The following is a 22,258-nucleotide window of genomic DNA, read 5'->3' on the forward strand; positions in this document are numbered from 1 at the left end:
AGATAAAAATTGTAAAGTAAAATACGTTTTTTTTAATTTTAAAAAGAAACATTGTTGTGTACGAAAATCTACTTAAGTATTCAATAAAACGTTTTAATATAACTGATATCTGCATTTGTTATATTTTCTTATCGTTGTTTGATATTATGCACTAGAGATAATGCAGATACAGCTATTTTCTCTGATGTATGCAAGAGCTAGCTGGCAAGTTCTATAACTCCAACAGATAGGCCTATCAGGCAAACTAATTTCGGGTGTGTAAAAACAAATGATATCGTGGTTAAGGAACATGCTCAAAAATAATTAGTTAATGTAGAAACACTAAAAAAAAAACCCACCTAATTTTGAAGAAGGATTGTAGGCCTGTCTGATTGGCTGTAAGCTTAGTAGAAACATGTGGTTAAGAGACAAATTAATCAGCGTGTTGGAATTATTCAATAGACACACGTGTGTGTGGGGGGGGGGGGAGGAGTTAGCGCACTACTTTTCATATCGCATCTTTTTGCTTGCAAAATTTAGGCCTAATAATTTCACTAAAACAGTAACCGTGTATGATCCACTCTGCGTATCATACACTCTGCTAGAGCTGACCATGCACGATAAGTATAGAAATATCCATAACACAAGAACCGCCCTAGCGCTTCTTTCATACATTACTATTCACAATATAACTCCAATTAATTTAATGTTTAAATAATATTGGACCAAAGTTTGAGGACCGCTCGCTGCACTACACTCTAGAAAAACCCACCGCAGGAGCAGAAGCGTACATTAAAATAGGTGTTTCCCAAGCCCTCTCTCACCGGTTCCGTGCGTTGTAACCAATGTAGCCGTCAGGTGGTTACTGTAACCAGTCAATCCGTCAGGTGGTTGGGGTAATTGTTATATATATACTTAGGCCTGATTCCTGTAACGTTTAAGTTCTCTTTAGTCTTCTGACCCTGACTTCTCAATACGTTTATTGCGTAAGTTTTCTTTTAATTTCTTTTTGTTAGAAAAGACATAAAGGTTCGAGTATTGATGCTGCAAAGCGAAGGGGTGACTTAGTACAGTTTTATATAACTGTTTTTGATAATCTTTATTATTATTTTTGTGCCGTGGTTTGTGTGTGTGGGGGGGGGGGGGTGTCTTAGAAATATTCTGTAATATTTGAGATGTGGATCTATGGAGATTCTATATGCTTTTGCTCCATAGAAAGTGCATGATTAAAAACAGTTGGATATCTGGTATTAACTACTTATTTTTCAGCATTGTAAAAAAATTAAAATAAAAGGACCTGTGTATTAATTACTATTAAAATTTTTTGGTAATTAATTAATCGCGAAAGATTTTACCTTAATTTTTAGTTAAACGTAGCTTTGATTTTTTTTTAAAATATAACCTTTTAAGGTTTAGGGGAGGGAAGTTTGTGTGTAAGGGGAGTCTGTGGGGGGAGTGTGTGGGAGGGGAGTCTGTGTGTGAAGGGAGTTAGTGTGGGAGGAGAGTTTGTGTGGGAGGGGGAGCCTGTGTGGGAGGGAAGTTTGTGTAGAAGGGAGTCTTTGGGGGGAGTTTGTGTGGGAGAAGAGTTTGTGTGGGAGGGGATCTTGTGGGGGTTGTGTGGGAGGGGAGCCTATGTAACTAAGACTATCTTGACAATGTAGCGTCCATGAAGCCTGAGCCGTAACTTGAATTACGTACAATGTTTTGACAGCCGCTATTGATCAAAATTCAGATATCAAGCCACATGCAGGCGATTGCTATCTACGAGGGCTTAATCTAATATACCAGTCATTCAAAACCTGAAAAAAGGTCTTTTGTTTGACTCATAGCTCCGTCGCCCGCACTGACTAAATCTGATCATGAATCTTGACCTCCCCCGAACCCCTGAGACTTGACTCACCGAACCAATTGGTGTTCGATCGAACCCATGTTAAGAACCACTGATCGGGACCTTGCGTTGGATTCTCTCCCCTTCACAAGCCGTGTATAAGAACCGACAATAAGGAAGTATTAGTCATAGTTTTAATACCCAAAATGAGTTATGGTTTATCCTTGCTATACAACTAAGAACATGAAAAAGTACGACCAACGCTAAATAAGGGGATGGGGGGGGGGGGGAGAGAGAGAACGGGAACAGCAAAGGGAGACACTTTGTCACGTACCACATCACGTTATCTTTCTTATGCTGAATTCTAATTACCTTTTTTTGCTAACAAGAACTTATGTTTGTTTATAATGCATTAGTAAAATAAGGTTTTAGTAAAAGGTGTTTGCAGGTTAAATTTCTATAATTATAGCGATAAAAAATGATGTGTAAAGCATCATTATTGCTGTGCTATTAAAGGTTAAGTAACTCTACCCTATTCATTCTCGGACAATGCGAGCTTTACAATTTCAGACCGGTAAATTTAACCTGAGGCGGAGGTGAGGAAAAAACGCTTTCAAAGCAAGTGACAAGCTGAGAGCTAACTGAAGTTCAACCAAGCATATCGATTCAGTGTTGACGGTTTAAAATAGACTTGTCGCGACTGGCTCCTGTTATTATATTATGTTATAGATCTAGATCAAAAAACGAACGGTAGCGGACGATATTTTTTAACAGAGGAGGTGGGTGAAGGGTGGAGGGAAAGACGGTTGCTACTCTACTTCTGAATTTTATCTGTAAACAAAATCTAATTTTGAATTATCCCCCCCCCCCCCTTTCTTTTTACATACTGGGTTTGGGATTAGGGGGGGGGGGAATTAAAACACTATCAGTGTCTTCAACTGTTATTTTAAAGTTTCGTTTAAGTTAGATGGTAGATAGAAATTAACTCAAATGTATAAATCATGTCGCCAAAGGATTTTTATTAATACTTTTCTCATGAAAATGCGCATTGTTGTATAACACACAACGCGTTTATCGATATTTTTTTATATTTATAATGCAAAAATGCAGCAAAAATGATATTTTAATTTGTTTTTACAATCCATTTTGGCGCCCCCTAAGGTCGGCGCCCGGGGACATATGTACCCCCCCTCGCTACGCCTCTGCCCCCCCCCCACACACACACACACATTCGTTAACCCTTTCTTGTTTCATCTCATTCAAGAATGGCGGAACCCAAGAACATCAAGATCATCTACTTCGACGCCAGAGGACGCGCCGAGCTGTGTCGTCTGATGCTAGAGGCTGCCGGGAGGAAGTACGATGACGTCAGACACACCAGGGAGTCATGGCCGACGGAAAAACCCAGTAAGTTACGCCGCAATGATATGCGGGGGTGGCTTGAGTAAATACTTATTGCAAAAAACCCTTGCGTTGAGGTTGGATGATCAGATGACAGTTTGGCTTTAAAAACAGCAGATCCATGAAATGTGTAGTAACGAATCAATTGTGTACGGCAGAGTTTCTTCCAGGCATCTCTTCGGGGGGGGGGGGGGGGGGGGGGCGAAGCCCCCCCCCCCGAAAATTTTTTACCGCCCCCCCCCAAACAAAATGAAATTTATATAATTTATATAGAAAATATATACTTTTAACAGTGTCCGCCCCCCGAAGAAAGTCTACCGCCCCCCCGAAAATTTCAAGTGCCCCCCCCCCCCCCCCCGGAGAAAAAAGTCTGGAAGAAACACTGGTGTACGGGAGAAGGGTACGCTATGAGGGGGGGGGGTGTCTTAACGTGCTGGAATTTTCAGAGCTTAAATGTATTTTGTTTTAGCTGCAACAAAATATAAATATATTTCTAGACTCAATGGTTTCTGACGTTGGTGTATGAAGAGATCGTGTGGTCAGTACTACGCTCAGTCGCCTCTGTTTTACCACGAAACAAGTCAGCAGTGTTTCTTTTAGACGCTATTTTCCGGGGGGGGGGGGGGGCTTAGAATTTTCTGGAAAGGGGGGGGGGCGGACTAAATATTTTGGAGGGAGGTGGGCGAAATTTTCTTTATAAATTATTTTTCGTTCTGGATGGGGGGTGGATAGACGTTCTTCGCTTCCACCCCCCTCTCTTTTCCCCCGAAGAGAAAGAAACTCTGCAAGTCAGATATTCATCACAGCTCAGTGGGCTTATGAACGTCCTACGCACTAGACACCAAACTCGGGATGTTTTTTTTTATCTCGCTCTTTACACGCTGTGCCACAACAAGATATAAATAGCCCTTTTGTTATAGGAATCATATAGAGATGCGGGTGGGATAGCTTTCGGCTAGGCTTTTCAAGCTGATGTCTACTTCATGACCAAAAAAATGTAAACTACAGCGAAAAAAGAGCCACTGTTTTTTCATGAATGTTGTACCTGTCTATTGTGTTAAACTGGGATAGCATTAGTGTCAGTGACATTAGCCTCAGTGACGCATACCGAGAGTAAAAAAATTATGATTGACCAATTACAGATACGCCTTTCGGCCAAATGCCAGTTTTGGAAGTCGATGGCCAGAGATTTGCACAGAGTGTTGCCATGGCAAACTACATTGCTCGATTGTGTGGTGAGTTGTGAATAATATATATATATATATATATATATATATATATATATATATATATATATATATATATATATATATATATATATATATATATATATATATATATATATATATATATATATATATATATATATATATATATATATATATATATATATATATATATATATATATGCCTAAAACAATTTTGCACGAAAAATATGTTTATCTATATATTAATGTTTATTAACTTTCTATGAAATGTTATTTTTTTTAACTTTTCAGGATTTTACGGTAAGACAAACCTTGATGGTCTGAAGATCGATCAAGTCGTCCAATGTGTCCAGGATTTTCTACAAGCTGGTGTCAAATCTTTCTATGAAAGTGATGAGACTAAAAAAGTAATTAATTTATTCTACACCCAATCGTTCAAACAGAATTAACTTTAAAATCTTTAAATGATGTTGACTCGTTATAGTCTAACACATGGCAACAAGAAGAAAAATCTAACAGAAATTGAACTTTTTAATTTATTTTAATTTATTTTTTGTAAAACACGAAGCTTATTTGAGTATAAACGATTTGTTAAATCTATTTTCAAATAATTTGTTGTTTTTTTTTTTAAATCAGGCTGAAGCTTTAAAAAACTTGCAAGAAGTTGAAGTACCAAAATACCTCAACATTTTTGAAAAGCTGTTGAAAGAAAACGGCACTGGCTACTTTGTTGGAAATTCAGTGAGTATTTTTATCACTGGGATTCGTTTTTCTAGTAGATCTAGCTCGCTTGCTGTTTTTCATCATGATGTCTAAATTAATTGTATGCCTCTCTACAGCTGACTCTTGCAGACTTTAGTGTCTATGATCTGCTCTACTCCTTCACAATCCGAAAAATCCTAACCCTTGAAGCTCATCCATTACTTCAAGCCCTTTACAGCAAAATCGAAGGCCATGAAATGATTAAAGAATATTTGGCCAAGAGGAAACCCACAGAGCATTAAACTGGCCAGATTTTTTTTGTGCCCCAGTTTTATTGTTAGATGCAAACTTGTGCAATTGATGTAGTATTTTATCTTTTTTTTTTTTTTGCTGTTTTTGGTTGAGTATTAGAGGTTATAAAGTATTACAAACAAAGTCTAGAGAAGATTTTACTTTGATTTTTGTTAGGAATGTTAAGTTTTACTGCCATTTAAATCAGTAGTGTGTAGAGCTGTTGGTTCTGTCAGTAATTATTTTTTTTTTACCTGGGCAATTATTTTAGCAACATAAAAAAATAACCCCCGAAAAAAATCTAACAAATTATTAAAATTAAAAATTTCCTAGTCTTTTAAGGCATTACTGGTGCTCATAGATCTATATTTTTAATAAGAAATATGATCTTATATTTTAATAATTTATTCGATTTGAAAATGAAATCGTATGCGGTAGCTGAATGAATTGTATTTCAGTACAAAGTTTCCATGGAGCAACTTTTTTCTGGCTGCATTTTTATGTGGACTTTTTGAATGTATCGTAAACAAAACTTATAAAGTGAGAAAATAAAAATTACAAAAATAACAAGTCTTGTTGTGAGTTTGGTTACAACTTTCTGTTGAGGACGATGTTAGTTATTGTCTTAAGCTCAGTTTAAAAAAAGTGAAGTTTATTGGACGGTAGTTTTTGGTGGCAGAGTTTCTTTTAGACATTTTCTCAGAGGGAGGGGATGGACACACGGCAAACCCAGAAAGAAAATCAGGCTGAAATCGGAGTCAACGGCCCACGTGGTGTATACAATGTTGACACGCAATTCTTAGTTACTTTGGAGAAATCCAATATTACAATTAAGAACGAAGAATAATAAGAAGACGTAGTCCTCAAATTATTAGCCCTGAGATATCCATTTAAACTTGGGTAGTATGGCAGTTAAACACAATGACCTTCTACCTGGAGCTGTCTAAGGCGACTTTAACTTAGCCGACTGATACAGGCATCCACATTACGGAAAACGTCGCAACGGCAAAAAGCGCACAAAAATGTGCGCAAGGGAAGCTCTTTAAATCGTTCATGTATAGACGATAGCAAACCTCGGCATATGAAGGGATAGTGTGGTCAGCACTATGTCCAGATTGGCCTACCGTGGTCTATTGATTTTTTTCTTTGATTTTAAGTGATTACCAACATTAGGGAAAGTAAATGCGGCTGGGCATAGTGCCAGAGGCGTAGCGATGGGGGATAGGGGGTGGGACATACCTTCCCGGTCGCCGACCTTAGGGGGCGCCAAAATGGGTTGTAAAAACAAATTAAAATGTTATTTTTAACTGCATTTTTGCAGTTTGAGGGGAGGGGGGTGCAAATCGAAAAGTTGAGGGGGGGGGGGGTGCAAATCGAAAGGAAAGTTGTAGGGGAGTTGCAAATTGAAAATTTGCTCCCGAGGGGGGCGCCAAATTGAAAGTTTGTCCCCGGGCGCCGGGAAGGGTCGCTACGCCTCTGCATAGTGCTGACCACACTATCTCTTCATATGCCGAGATCACAAAAACAGGTGAATTCTAATTCACTTGTCCCGTGGACCGTCAGGTTTGAAAGAGAACTTACTCCACGAGAGGTCTAAAAATTTACTTTTGTAATTGATAAAATCAATTTGCAGTTATAGTAGGCTATGACTACACTACGTAACACGCAACTCGACAATCGTGTTTGATATCAATCATGTTAAATTTTGCTTACAGAGGTACGGCTAAAAAAAAGTTGCTCTCCTTATACTTACATGCGCATTTTTTTACACTGGCTTTTCAGAATAAATTCAAGTCAGCAGCTTCAGTTTCGGGGCTTTTTTTTCATCCTGCGAGACCGAGAAAAATAATATTGTAATGAGTGAATGAACTTTATCATTGCATGTTGACAGACAATTGTTGTTTTTTTTAAATTATTTTTCTATACTTAGCTCTACAGCTTATTGCACGTTAAATGTAGTGTTAGACATAGTAAATAGTTTTAAATTGTATTTAAACTTTGGCATCTAAGTTTTGAAAAATAATAGGAAGCGTATGGCATTGGGGGAGACACATCAATAACAGAAAGACGCGCCTTTTAAAGATCTTGACCCCCCTCCCCTTTCCGATCGTCACAACAAAGCCTGACCCCTTACTCCTAAAATGGCGTTTCAGCTCATAATCCCTTTCAAAATTGCATGCGTTTTTTTAAAAATGGATTTCTTTCTAATATATATATATATATATATATATATATATATATATATATATATATATATATATATATATATATATATATATATATATATATATATATATATATATATATATATATTCTGTGCTCGGTCACACCTCGTCACAAAATTACGAAAGCCCCCTCCCTCATAGCAGTGTAACGTAACGTTACATTGTATATGGAGGACCTCTTAATTGGCTACACTGGCTATACGCACTGGTGTCGATTAATGAAGCAATCGATCGAGCATGACTTCGCAGGAAATTCATAGTTATATTTTTTGACTTCGCTCATTTCAATATTTTTCTGGCTTGTTGCACGTTTAATAATTTTGGGGTGGGTTTCTTCTCGTGCGAGGCTCCAGAGTATAGCGCATAAGGGTCGTCCATAAACGATGTCAAACTATTCGGTGGGGAGGAAAGGGGGTGTGAGAGGAAAATACTTTTGAGACGATGTGTATGTTGAAGAGGGGGTATTCAGATATTTTGACATGTCACGCTGTTACATGTTTTGTAAATAAACAGATTCTATTAGCAGTATACCTATTGTAGCCCCTGATCATTTTACATTTATGAAACAGCCCGTGGTGAGTATGATGAGGAGTGACGTTGGGGGGGGGGGGGGGAGGGAGAAACTTTTTTTGATGACCTGTAGCGATTGCGTCGGGGTGGGATGGGGGCATTAGTAAAAAAAAATCCTGATCACATTCATGGACTACTGTAATTTTAAACTGGTTGGTGTCTGTGGCCTACATGTAGGCTAATTAGACCTATGTATCTTTTCCTTGTCGAGAGGGTGGTCGACCTAGTGCCCGCTAAATTTGAATGGCATTTGATAAGTAGACCATTTCCACGTACGTCAATGTAGAGAGAGTCTGATAAGGAAAAAAAACACGTACCACTACAAAACAGCCACATCACACATAATCAGAGCTTAGCCTTGGCCTACTACTACGCTACAACGGCACTCTTTGTCATCAGCTCATTGAAATAACACTGCAGACTACGCTGTATTATTTACAATAGATGTACGTATTAGATCTTTAACTTAGATCAGTGTTTTTTTCTGTTAATTTTTGTTTTGTTTTTCAATTGCTAGCATGTCGCACTGTTTTATTTTTGTTTTAGTTTATGATGGCCAGTTTAGTCCGAGTTTAGATAAAGTAGATATCTAGATCTAGTTAAAATTTTCTAGTAGATTCCGGATCTAGATCTAATATACGTTTTACTACTTATATGTTGTAGAGCGTATGGATGTTAATTTAATAAAGAACACAGATCAAATCAGTTCTTTCAGACTTTTATCTAGAGGGGGGGGGGGGGCGGCACTTGATATTTTCGGGGGGGGGGGACTATTTTTCCGGGGGAGGGGGGGGGGGGCGGACACTGTTAAATCTATATATTTTCTATATAAATTTCCATTTCGGAAAGATGCCTGGAAGAAACACTGGATCGAATAATGAGATAAGGATAAAATGAGTAGGCCCTATACTTGATAATTAGATCTATATGGAAAATAAACTTGACTTAATTAACCAGTGTTCGCAGTTTTCCCCCCGGAAATTTTAAGTGCCCCCACACCCCTCGTCGCGGGAAAAATATAATTTTTTCTCGCAAGGTGCATAGTGGTTCTGTCCTAGATCTAACAATCATAACTAATGTAAATAGATAATTCCTACATTTTGGCAAATGTAAACTCCTAAATTTTGCGAATACAAAATAAAGAACCGAATCTTTTCTTATGGAATAGGGCAAAGGCCAACTAGAAAGAAAACAATTCACTCATTTATGCCTTACTTACTAACGTCTAACAGTAACTGATAAATCTACATCGCAACAGGTATCTTTCTAGATCTAATCTACAGTTTACTTAGATCTACAAACTTAAAGGCTAACCTAAACATGCATTCTATTTAGCTTTGGACGTGATTATTATAGAATATTATCTAGATCCCAGCCTAGTAGTTGCAAACGATTCTATCCATCTCTATTACTAGATCTAGTATTACTAAAGTCTTAGATAAGACTTGCCACATTGGCATTTGTGAAAAAAGCGTAACTTAAGTGTGAGTGTAGTCTACTACTTTATTCTGACAATTGTTTATTCGCTTCTATTCCAACATTGTTCAGTATTCATAATCAATAAAAACTAGGCCATACAAATTTAATGATTCATGAAGGACCATCTGCCACCGAATCATATTTATTATTGTCATCTTCATAATAATATAGAAACAAATATGAGTTTTAACATTTATTAAGCTCTTATTGGTAAAAAGCTATGCAAATGCATATTAAGACATAGAATAGATTCTATATAATATATTATATTATAGGTCAGGTTACTGGATGCAAGCAATGCTATGCAGATGCATATTAAAACATATGTTAAAGTTCAAGTTAACGGATTCAAGTCTGCACCATGAATATTATTCAGATGATACTCTTTTCATATGTTTTTAGAAAAATACCAAAAATACCATTCCACACCCTAAACTCCCATTTACTATTCCTTTAGCCCCAAATGGCTCCTAAACTCAAATTGATCTACTTCAATGCCCGTGGCAGAGCTGAAGTCTCAAGATTACTTTTGGCCTTGGGTGGTCAAGAATACGAAGATGTGAGAATTCCAATAGAAAATTGGCCTGAAGAAAAACCCAGTAAGTCTTTTTTGTGCATCATAAAATTCACATGGATATTAAAGTAAAAGTAAAGTTCCCTTTTTAAACCTGACGGTTATAGGGCAAGTGAAGTAGAGTTCAGTGTTTCTGTGACCTCGGCATATGAAGAGATAGTGTGGTCAGCACTATGCCCAGCCGCCTTTACTTTCCCTAACGTGAGTTAGGTACCCATCAGAGTTAGGTGGACTCAGGGACTGTCTACTGACTTGAACCCGGATTCGAACTCGAGAGCAGTCCAGCTCTCTACTGCTAGACCACTCCGTCCCCTAACATTAATATTACACACACAATATTTTTTATATTTTTATTTTGAGACAATATACTTAACATTTTAATCTTTTATTATATTGTAATTTTTTTAGTGTTATCTGTCATGTTTGCTTAGCCGTAAAATTATCTCATTTAAAATTTGGAGGATTGTGAGTTACTGCACATTTTATTTATGCTAAATTTTATTTTTAATTCTTTTAATTAAGTTTCACTTGTTTTATTGATGTAGTTATAATTCTGTTTTTTAGAAACTGTCTTTGGTCAAGTGCCAATGCTGGAAGTTGATGGTGTGCGATATGCTCAGAGTGTAGCTATTGAAGCCTACTTAGCCAGAGAATTAAGTATGTAGATTTTATCAATCAAAAGTGCTAAAACAAGTTAGGATAGCTGTAAATGAATTCTTCAGATATTTAATTTTTTGGTGGCTTTAACTTTTTAAATATAAACTAAAAAATCCCAAATCTATCTTTTTTTAATGTCATATTGAGATTTCTATTAAAAATTTAGACTGAATATGTTTGGATTTGGAGTGATTATAATATCATAGTTTTTTTCGTGGTAAGATTTTAGGAAAAATTGTTAGATGTCCAGACTAGTGAACATTGTCACTATTTATTTTCTATCATTTCTCCCTCCAAATGCTTCATTTCAACATGTTTGTAATTTTTATTTTTTTTAATGAAGATTTATATGGTGAGTCAAATTTAGACCAGCTGAAGATAGATCAAGTTGTTCAACTTAATCAGGACTACAGAGCTAAAGCAGTGACTGGACTTAAAGAGACTGATGAAGCACGAAAGGTAAAAATATGTATTTGAAGTTTATAAATATTATTTTTAGTGAATAAAATTAAGAGTAGGTTTTTGTTTCAAGACAATATGTGTTTTACTAAAAAAGTTTACAATCCAGTTGTTTTGTGGTAAGTTTAGTCGGAGACATGCATTACGTTGGTTTGAAAAGTATTGGCACCGTTATCAGCTTATTGTGCTATGTGCCGTACATAAAGTTACCCTTTCTGAACTGGCAGTCCATGGGTCTTCTGTGATCTTAGTGTATGAAGGGATAGGGTATTCACCAATTTATCCATCCAACTCTATCTATATAGCAGTCAGTCTAAAATTTACTACATTTTCTCAATGTATTATGTCTGTTCCTGAGTTGGGCCAACATCAGTTACATTTACCTGGACTCAAGTTATAAATAGAAATTTATTTTATCTGCAGGCTGAGCTGATAAAGAAAGTGAAAGAGGTGGAGTCGCCCTTGTATCTGGGATTCCTTGAGAAACTCTTGAAAGAGAATGGCACTGGTTATTTTGTTGGATCATCAGTAAGTTGTCTTCTTTCACTGTTCAGCGTATACAATTTAAGATCTTTTCATTTTTTTTAAATTGTTTATTTTTTGTACAGACTATGGCCAGTTGATTAAGATGTTGAATAACTGTTGTTTTAATCTATGATTTACAATAAATACTTTCTAAAACATTAAAATCCAAATACATAGATTTTTTTCTAAGCATAAAGGTACCAATTACATAAGATGATATTTTGGAGTGAACAACTTTGTTTTTAAGTTACTATTTATTATTAATATAAACATTTTTAAAATATTTTTTTATGGTTTATAAATTTAAAAAATTCAAATATTAAACTTTAATTTTCATGTTATTTTACAATGACGTAAAACAAATTTACTTCCACAGCTTTCATATGCAGACATAAGCACATACGACAATATTTACGCTTTCTCCGTCCGAGGTCCATTACTCAGCAGACCTGGGGATGACTACCCTCTTCTGAAAGAACTCTTCAACAATGTTGAAAATAATGAGCGCATCAAAGCCTACCTGGCCAACCGCAAGCAAACAGATATTTAACCAGCTGGTTGCCAGATATTTAGGTTGTTGAAATTGTTTTTTTTTCCAAACATGTTAATTAATTCCTTCATCAATAAAAGAAACTATGCATTTAATGATTCTTTATCTTTTTGCTTATTCTACTGTTAAAGCATGTGTTTCTGTGAGTTATACTTTCAGATACTCTCCTAGTGTTAATTTGGTTGTGTACTTTCTGTTATTAAAAGTTTATGTTGACTTTGAAATTGTATGAAAGCCAAGAATGCTTGTAAAAAATTTGATGCAGAGTTTATTATTACAATCAATTAAAAATACAATGTTTTGTCAAATTTTAACATATTAAAAAAGATTGTATTGTATTGTTTTCTATACCAAAATTCTAAGTCATTAAAATGAAGAAATGTGACATATCTTTTGTTGTTGTTTTTGTGTGACAATACTGTACCACCTTTGTCATAATATAAAAGAAACCTTTTTTATAAAGAGTTTTACTGTTTACCCATTGAATAAAATACTTAAAAAAAACTTTTTAAAAAACCACGTTTTTCTTGTGGACTAAAAAGTAGAAAATAACTATTTACATACATTTGATGACAAAAAACGTGGGTCGGGCAGATGGGTCGGGAAATTTGATGGTGAACGTACCCACGTTTTTTGTCATCAAATGTATGTAAATAGTTATTTTCTACTTTTTAGTCCACAAGAAAAACGTGGTTTTTTAAAAAGTTTTTTTTAAGTATTTTATTTTCTCCTTTTTAGTCCGTTGCTACACATGAAAAACGTGGTTTTTAAAAAGTTTTTTATATAGTTTATTTTCTACTTTATCTAATCACTTGATTAAGTATGACTTGACTAAGTGTTTTTAAATACACGGACTAAAAAAATCTTGAGCGACCGATACGCTTTAAACAGAGAAAGGGTGTAATTTACGTTGCTGGCGTGGAGATCTACTCACGAATCACGTGATCAAATCTCCCATAAACAAACAAATAAACGCGAAGCTGAGTTAAGGAAAACGTGTTTATGTGTATTTTAGCATGCCCAGCGTACCAACCGTGTCACCGTTAACAATGTGTTACCGTGTCCGTTCTCCTTTTTAGTCCGTTGCTACACATAAAAAACGTGTTTTTTTAAAAAGTTTTTTTTAAGTATTTTATTTTCTCCTTTTTAGTCCGTTGATACACATGAAAAACGTGGTTTTTAAAAAAGTGTTTATAAATACACGGACTAAAAATCTTGAGCGACCAGGATTCGAACCTGGGTTGTCGCGGCCACAACGCGAAGTACTAACCACTATACGATCACGGCCAGCGCGCTCACATCGATTGGGGCCGAAGTAACTGTGTCAATAGGCCTCGAGTCTTGTCGGTATCTTTAGAAATCATGTCCTCAATTTTATGGTCCTTGGGGCGTAATTAAATTAAGCTAATTACGGTCACTAATTGCTAGTTTTTATGATTGCATCTGAAATTGTTAGGCGAAAGTAGCATGCATGCCAAATTTCAGGTCTCTAGAGCAATCAGAAGTGGGCTAATTTTCGATGTCAATTTTAACAACAAACAAACAAACGCGAAGCTGAGTTAAGAAAAACGTGTTAATAAAATACTTAAAAAAAACTTTTTAAAAAACCACGTTTTTCTTGTGGACTAAAAAGTAGAAAATAACTATTTACATACATTTGATGACAAAAAACGTGGGTACGTTCACCATCAAATTTCCCGACCCATCTGCCCGACCCACGTTTTTTGTCATCAAATGTATGTAAATAGTTATTTTCTACTTTTTAGTCCACAAGAAAAACGTGGTTTTTTAAAAAGTTTTTTTTAAGTATTTTATTTTCTCCTTTTTAGTCCGTTGCTACACATGAAAAACGTGGTTTTTAAAAAGTTTTTTATATAGTTTATTTTCTACTTTATCTAATCACTTGATTAAGTATGACTTGACTAAGTGTTTTTAAATACACGGACTAAAAAAATCTTGAGCGACCGATACGCTTTAAACAGAGAAAGGGTGTAATTTACGTCGCTGGCGTGGAGATCTACTCACGAATCACGTGATCAAATCTCCCATAAACAAACAAATAAACGCGAAGCTGAGTTAAGGAAAAACGTGTTTATGTGTATTTTAGCATGCCCAGCGTACCAACCGTGTCACCGTTAACAATGTGTTACCGTGTCCGTTCTCCTTTTTAGTCCGTTGCTACACATAAAAAACGTGGTTTTTTTTAAAGTTTTTTTTAAGTATTTTATTTTCTCCTTTTTAGTCCGTTGCTACACATGAAAAACGTGGTTTTTAAAAAAGTGTTTATAAATACACGGACTAAAAATCTTGAGCGACCAGGATTCGAACCTGGGTTGTCGCGGCCACAACGCGAAGTACTAACCACTATACGATCACGGCCAGCGCGCTCACATCGATTGGGGCCGAAGTAACTGTGTCTATAAGCCTCCAGTCTTGTCGGTATCTTTAGAAATCATGTCCTCAATTTTATGGTCCTTGGGGCGTAATTAAATTAAGCTAATTACGGTCACTAATTGCTAGTTTTTATGATTGCATCTGAAATTGTTAGGCGAAAGTAGCATGCATGCCAAATTTCAGGTCTCTAGAGCAATCAGAAGTGGGCTAATTTTCGATGTCAATTTTAACAACAAACAAACAAACGCGAAGCTGAGTTAATAAAAACGTGTTAAAAAAGAACAGACCTGTGTCATATTTTAGAAGATACTTACTGTTTTAGTAGTTAAGATAAATACAGGAGTGGCTATATTATTAACTAATATCTTGGCTGGAACTTAACCATATATAAAATTAAATGTCAAGGTACTACATAGTGACGTAACAACTGATCACAATGCTCAGATTTTTTGCATTCTAAGGTGCCTAAAATTTTTAGATTTAACCATTCCTGTTTGCACATGTACACAGCAAAGAGAATCACTTTAAAAGTGTATGTGGCTCTTTTACTTAATTGACCTGCAATGGTTACATAATTAATAGTCATCAACAAGGTTGGCTCTATAAGAAAAAATTTGATGCATTAAATATTATAGTTAACTAATCCTAACTGTCCACCACTGCATTCTAGTTGTCTCGCCTTGGCGATCATGTATTCTTGTTTCTGTACTATAACTTATTACTAAGTTTGGTCGACATTTCTATTACAGTTTACAAAAATCGGCTTTTTTAGAAACACCAAACAATGGCTAACATTCAGTTTCTAATATAAATTTTTATCATGCAATACTGTGTCGTCGTGCTTCCTGACACCCCCACCCCTTGTCACACATCGTCACAAAAGTCCCAAACTCCCCACGCCCCCAACAGTGTGACGTCCTTTAAGGACGACCCACCAGAACATTCAAGAAGAGTTGATAACTATTCCTATTAAACTTAAGATGGCCACTTTAAACGTGATAGCCAGACAACTGATAAAGCGGTATTGCAGGGTCATCCATACACACAGTTGAACCAGGGTCCAGTTTTCAACCGTCACACTTCATAAAGGGCAAATTGGACCCATGTTTGCCTACGATACCACCAACGGCTCTCTAATCTCATGTTGAAATCTGTAACTAGCCAATGGAGACGTGCAAATAGAAGAATGGGGAAACGTTTTATAAAAATTGATTCGGTGTTGCGAACGTTTACGGTGTAAACAATAATTAGTTCCCCTGATAATTGATCCATACATGATAGAGTAGATCACTGTTTGTAGTTTAGGAGCATATCATCCTCGATTTAATATCTAAATTTTTAAGGGGGTGTGTCCGTGTGGGCTGGTTAATAGGGCTATAGCTGAAACTGGTTAAACCAGTAGGTATGTAGCTGCAACTGGTTAAACCAGTAGGTATGTAGTTGCAACTGGTTAAACCAGTAGATCTATAGCTGCAACTGGTTAAATCACCAGGTCTATAGACCAACCCAAACCCAACTACAACCACACCACCAGACCAACCCAAACCCTACTACAACCACACCACTAGACCAACCCAAACCCAACTACAACCACACCACCAGACCAACCCAAACCCAACTACAACCTTTTCACTAGACCAACCCAAACCCAACTACAACCACACCACCAGACCAACCCAAACCCTACTACAACCACACCACCAGACCAACCCAAACCCTACTACAACCACACCACTAGACCAACCCAGACGCTACTACAACCACACCAACCCAAACCCTACTACAACCACACCACCACACCAACCCAAACCCAACTACAACCATACCACCACACCAACCAAAACCCTACTACAACCACACCACCAGACCAACCCAAACCCAACTACAGCCACACCACCAGACCAACCCAAACCCAACTACAACCACAACACTAGACCAACCCAAACCCTATTACAGCCACACCACCAGACCAACCCAAACCCAACTACAACCACACCACCAGACCAACCCAAACCCAACTACAACCACACCACTAGACCAAGCCAAACCCTATTACAGCCAGACCAACCAAAACCCAAACCCAACTACAACCATACCACCAGACCAACCCAAACCCAACTACAACCACACCACCAGACCAACCCAAACCCTATTACAACCACACCACCAGACCAACCCAAACCCAACTACAACCCCACCACCAGACCAACCCAACCCAAACCCAACTACAACCACACCACCAGACCAACCCAAACCCAACTACAACCACACCACTAGACCGACCCAAACCCAACTACAACCACACCACCAGACCAACCAAAACCCAACTACAACCACACTACCAGACCAACCCAAACCCTACTACAACCACACCACCAGACCTATGAAACTATGAGTCATCACAGAGATATGTGACCCTTCCATTTGACGAACCGTTGACATTTGTAGCATCGTACTCCCAATTCATGAGATACCCGCAGTCAATATGACAAGCCGGTTTACTACAGGGAGACTACTCTACATGACCAGTGTTTCTTCCAGACTTTTTTCTCCGGGGGGGCACTTGAAATTTTCGGGGGGGGGGGGCGGTAAACTTTCTTCGGGGGGGGGGGGCGGACACTGTTAAAAGTATATATTTTCTATATAAATTATATAAATTTCATTTCGTCCGGGGGGGCGGTAAAATTTTTCGGGGGGGCTTCGCCCCCCCCGAAGAGATGCCTGGAAGAAACTCTGTACATGACATGGCATATTCACATTTTTAAAAGCCTTTATCCACTAAAGGGACACAACCCAAAATGGCAGCTACATGTTTTAGTCTTTGTACCTACGCATAAAGGCGCTTGTTTACTAAAGGGACACAATTCTACATGACATTGCACTAATTCATATTTTAGTAGCTATGCACAAAGGCGGTTGTTTACTGAAGGGATACAACCCTATGTGACATAGCACTATTGCATTTGTTGTATTACTAGTGCACAAAAGCACTTGTTAAATAAAGTGATACAACTTAAACAATATAGCATCAGCATACCCTTTTATAGTTGCATAAATTAAAAAGTTTTTTTAAGTGTGTGAAATAGTTCATTGATAATTGTTAGCTTGTGTAGGGTCGGCGTGGTCAGGTAGGTTGAACTCTCGATTTCGAATCCCCGGGCAGGTAAAGGTTCAATAGCTGGGAACAGTAACCCATCTTGTGTAAATAAGTTACCACATAAAACAAGCATAAATCGACATTTCCTAGAAGATTTTAAAATTTTAAAATCGAATACAAATAATACTTTGAAACATCACAGTACCGTGACACAGCCCAGTACCGTGACACAGTACCGTGACACAGTACTTTGACACAATACTTTACATTACATTACCGTGGTACTTGACACATGACACAGTACAGTACCGTGACTAAAAGGTTTTTTTTTTCATAAAGAAGTTATCTGCTTAGATCAGAGGGTCATTTATGCAGATGAAGCAGAGTTAATCTCTTTGATTAGCATATTAAAGGGATAGTGTGGTCAGCATTATGCTCAGTCATCTTTACTTTCTCTAACTTGTCAAACTCCACTCTTTCTAACAATAATTTATTGAGTTTCATATCACTTCAACTGTTCATTGGCCTATGTATCTTAATAAACCCAAAAAAAAAATGATAATGATGATGATGAAACTTACATTAACAAATTCTTGATGTATCATTGTGCCAACCTTTATGTTAATGTGGTAAGAGCAGTGGTGTCGCTAGGTCGTGTGTCACCCCGGTGCGACACCTTATGGTGTGACAACCCCCCCCCCTAAATGGTGTCACCCGGTGCAGTCCGCACTCCCCGCCCCCGCCTCCCTCTGGGTAAGAGGCAGCCAAGACTCTTTAAGAACATTCTGGAAATTCTTGTTTCGCTGGTTATTAGTATAAAGTTAATGCAATAAGTGTTTGAGTTAAATAAATAGAATACATTTAAAGTGCATTTTGTAGCATTGAAGTTGATGTTTTGAAACGCCACAATTGGTCAGCACTAGATAGCAAATCCAGTCCAAGTTTGACAATGAATTCCTTAACTTCGGCAAACTTGTATATATAGGCAAGGTTTTCAGTATAATTTTACAACTACCTCCAACAGTTAATCTACTCCTAAGTACAGACCTGAGACCCACAACAACAAAACACCAACATGAAGCTAATATATTTTGATGCTAGAGGACGTGCTGAGATTTCCCGCCTTCTGTTGGCGGCCGCGGGAAAAGAATACGAAGACGTCAGACTACCCCGTGATCAATGGACGGCAGAAAAGCCAAGTAAGATTTTTTTAAACAATATTATACTGATTTATTTAAAAGGCATGTTCGTTTATATATTTTAAAGTTAATTATAATGTATTAAATTATGTTACCTTAAATTGTGTCTTTTTTTTTTCTCAAACAACAACAGATACCCCTTTTGGCCAACTCCCAGTTCTTGAAGTAAAAGGCAAAAGATTTGGCCAGAGTTTGGCCATTGCGATGTTTCTAGCCCGAAAGCTTGGTACGTTAATCAATGTCATTAATTGCCATATTATATCTAAATTACCAACAGTAACGAAGTCATTTTCTTAAAATTGTATTAATTTATTTTAATGACACTTTTGTGTTCGGGAAATAATGGATGCGTCCAATGACTTGAAATATCAGAACGCGTACCAGGGAATTAGATGAATATTTGTTTTATTCTTGTATTAATGTTATCTTTGTTTAATTTGCCTTTTTCAGGATTCTATGGGAAAGACGAGCTGGATGGGCTAGCCGTTGACCAAGTGGTGCAGTTGTCCATTGATTTCGGCTCAGCTCTGGGAAGGAACCGTCGAGAGAAGGACGAGGCCAAAAAGGTAAGGAAATGAGTACCTGCAAGACGGTGTCAACACTGGTGGTGTCGGTCCATCATTAGGGCTGTTAGTGTTTCTTTTTCGATGGGGGGGGGGGCGGACACTGGTAAAAGTATATATTTTCTATATAAATTTCCATTTCGTTCGGGGGTGCGGTAGATGACGTTTTAGAAAACTATTTTTATATTGTTATGCAGCTAAATTTTTGTGTTTAGGTTCTTAGCTGTCAATATAAAATGGAAAACTATTATCATACAATCTTTTGCGACTATAAACATTAAAGCAACAACTATTAAACGAATGGCCATCACGTATTTTTAAAACAACGCCGTGACTTTATTAATGACCGTGATGGTACAGAGCGATTTCGTGTTGGGGCATTTAGTCGGTGTAATTTAGTCTAGATATGGACAGGCAAAATGTCACTTCTAGAATTAAGGTCACGCATTATGGGGACATGGGGGGGGGTGGAGGTGAGTCAAGAATTTAAATAGTTACCCAAGTTAGTTCAAGTTGGGGGGTTGATTTTGGTCGTCCTTAAATGACATTTTTAAATTACACTGCAAGGGAGAAAAGAAATTGAAATTGGGGTGGATGTATGACGAAGGGGATTGAGTGGTGCGGTAAAACAAATCGTCCAAAAATCGTGACGCCACTTATATACAACACTAAATGAAAACAGCTTATCATGGACGAAGTAATTAGCATATTCTTTTTAATATTGAAGAATACAATGTTAAACTACTACAATACCATAGATTACTCACACGTGGAGAAAAAGGGAGCTTTTGCCTTTCCAATTTAACTAACAACAAGTGTCACCAGTGAGCTGAAACAATAAAATGTGTAGATAGGGGGTGTGGAGACTGGTATCATGTGCAACATTGTAACGTAATCAATGAAACAGTTACTGATTTTATAATAGTGGACATGTTTGTATACGGTTTGTATACCGTGTGTGGAGGGATGTACTTTTAAAATGTAAAATATTTTGTCCCATAATCAAATTTACTCCAGAGATTTTTTTTTACAGGCTGAACTCCTGAAACAAACCAAAGAGGTGGACGTGCCGAAATTCGTCACCTTCTACGAGAAAATTTTGAGAGAGAATGGAACAGGATATTTTGTTGGTGATTCAGTAAGTATTCAACAAGCCAACTAGTTATTTTCTAACTTGGCTTTGTTTCGTTTTAAACAACATCATATTAAAAATACAGATTTTTATGGCTAATATTTTAAACGTGTTAAAGAAACGGATCAATATTTAAAATATTGATAAGTATACAATTGCTGTCTGGGTTTGATAATGAACCAGTGTAGCTCATATTTTTTTTTCTTTATCACTGTTGGATATAACATCGAGCTTTTTTTTTCTGAAAGGCGTCACAGAAAATTATAACGTGACCTTTCAGCTCGCACGTTGACATTTTGGATAGACACAATTAAAACATAATGTCGAGATGGGGAGGGGGTGAAATTGACCTGTTTGTCAATATAAGAAAAAACAATCGCCGAGGGGGAAAAAAGGAAAAAAAATAACATCTATTTAACATTTTATTACTGATCTTGTCAACTGATTCTTCGTACAAGTTACTAACAAGAAATACATTACGTTTTATATATATATATATATATATATATATATATATATATATATATATATATATATATATATATATATATATATATATATATATATATATATAGGCTCTATATTTAGTTCATGTCTTTTTTTTCTACTTCATGACTGCTACCATTATGCAGCATATTTTCTCATCTTGATATGTTTCTCAAACACGAACTGGTGTTCTGTTTCAGCTTACACTTGCCGACATAGTGGTGTTTGACCAAATGGAAGCCCTAGTACAGCGAGGAATGCTAAATATAGAACAGTACCCTCTAGTTCAGACTTGGATCGAAAAAGTAAAAAGTAACGAAAAACTTCGAGCCTATTTGGAAAGCAGAAAACCATCTGAGCATTAGATGTATTTAATATTTGTTTAACGATGTTTGACGGAATGTGAGGCTGCCTTGAAGTACAATATACATTCCATAAAACTGCTTTAACAGTATTTTTTACAAATCGTTGTGAAGGTTACAAATTTGTATTGTCACAAACTTTTAATAATATTAAATAATAGTCAATTATCAAATGTTGTGTTTTTTTTGTTAAGATTGCTAATTAGATGTAAATATATGCTATATCTGTACTATTTTATATACCTATATTTTCTCCCTGCTAACTGGGGGTGGTGTCAGCAAGTTTAAGCCAAACATCCGAACTGTAGCCTAATTTTGGGTACCAAATATTTAAAGATAGATTTGTAGATAGTAGGTCAATGTTCTGCGCCATGACCAACCGGCAGTTTTTTTTTTCTATATTATTTATTTAATTTGATTTGACATTCTGCGTTTGTGTAAAACTGGCCAGGTCTGAATGAGTGGTGGGTTGGGCTGGTTAGTGCCAAGGCCTAGAAAAAAAAGTTGAAATACCAAGTTGTCTCTTGTGAAGACTGGTATGACATTGCTATTTTATTTCGAGTAACATTGAATCCCA

General features: G+C 36.7%; 2 protein-coding genes across 2 annotated transcripts; both read left to right on the plus strand.

The window, feature by feature from the left end:
* Window positions 1–812: 812 nt before the first annotated feature.
* Window positions 813–5,995, plus strand: LOC131930625 (glutathione S-transferase 3-like). Its single transcript, XM_059287196.1, has 6 exons — window positions 813–965; window positions 3,072–3,214; window positions 4,351–4,443; window positions 4,708–4,823; window positions 5,053–5,157; window positions 5,256–5,995. Exons 2-6 carry the CDS (start codon window positions 3,073–3,075, stop codon window positions 5,418–5,420), a joined length of 621 nt encoding a protein of 206 aa, XP_059143179.1. The 5' UTR covers window positions 813–965; window position 3,072; the 3' UTR covers window positions 5,421–5,995.
* Window positions 5,996–9,351: 3,356 nt separating this feature from the next.
* LOC131930614 (uncharacterized) lies at window positions 9,352–21,812 on the plus strand. The gene is made up of 11 exons (XM_059287182.1): window positions 9,352–9,462; window positions 10,141–10,282; window positions 10,822–10,914; window positions 11,258–11,373; window positions 11,797–11,901; window positions 12,275–12,446; window positions 18,992–19,138; window positions 19,272–19,364; window positions 19,589–19,704; window positions 20,735–20,839; window positions 21,520–21,812. The coding sequence occupies exons 2-11, from the start codon at window positions 10,147–10,149 to the stop codon at window positions 21,682–21,684; spliced, it is 1,248 nt and encodes a 415-aa protein (XP_059143165.1). The 5' UTR covers window positions 9,352–9,462; window positions 10,141–10,146; the 3' UTR covers window positions 21,685–21,812.
* The last annotated feature ends 446 nt before the right edge of the window (window positions 21,813–22,258 follow it).

This window comes from Physella acuta, unplaced genomic scaffold, assembly GCF_028476545.2.
Source record: "Physella acuta isolate Inbredline_101_S28 unplaced genomic scaffold, ASM2847654v3 ptg001810l, whole genome shotgun sequence".
Lineage (NCBI taxonomy): Eukaryota > Metazoa > Mollusca > Gastropoda > Physidae > Physella > Physella acuta.

Coding starts and splice junctions, on each gene's coding strand:
- LOC131930625 (XM_059287196.1), top strand. CDS start 3,073: ATGGCGGAACCCAAGAACATCAAGATCATCTACTTCGACGCCAGAGGA. Junction 4,824..5,052: donor AAAGTGATGAGACTAAAAAA/GTAATTAATTTA, acceptor TTTTTAAATCAG/GCTGAAGCTTTAAAAAACTT. Junction 5,158..5,255: donor GCTACTTTGTTGGAAATTCA/GTGAGTATTTTT, acceptor GCCTCTCTACAG/CTGACTCTTGCAGACTTTAG.
- LOC131930614 (XM_059287182.1), top strand. CDS start 10,147: ATGGCTCCTAAACTCAAATTGATCTACTTCAATGCCCGTGGCAGAGCT. Junction 11,902..12,274: donor GTTATTTTGTTGGATCATCA/GTAAGTTGTCTT, acceptor TTACTTCCACAG/CTTTCATATGCAGACATAAG. Junction 20,840..21,519: donor GATATTTTGTTGGTGATTCA/GTAAGTATTCAA, acceptor GTTCTGTTTCAG/CTTACACTTGCCGACATAGT.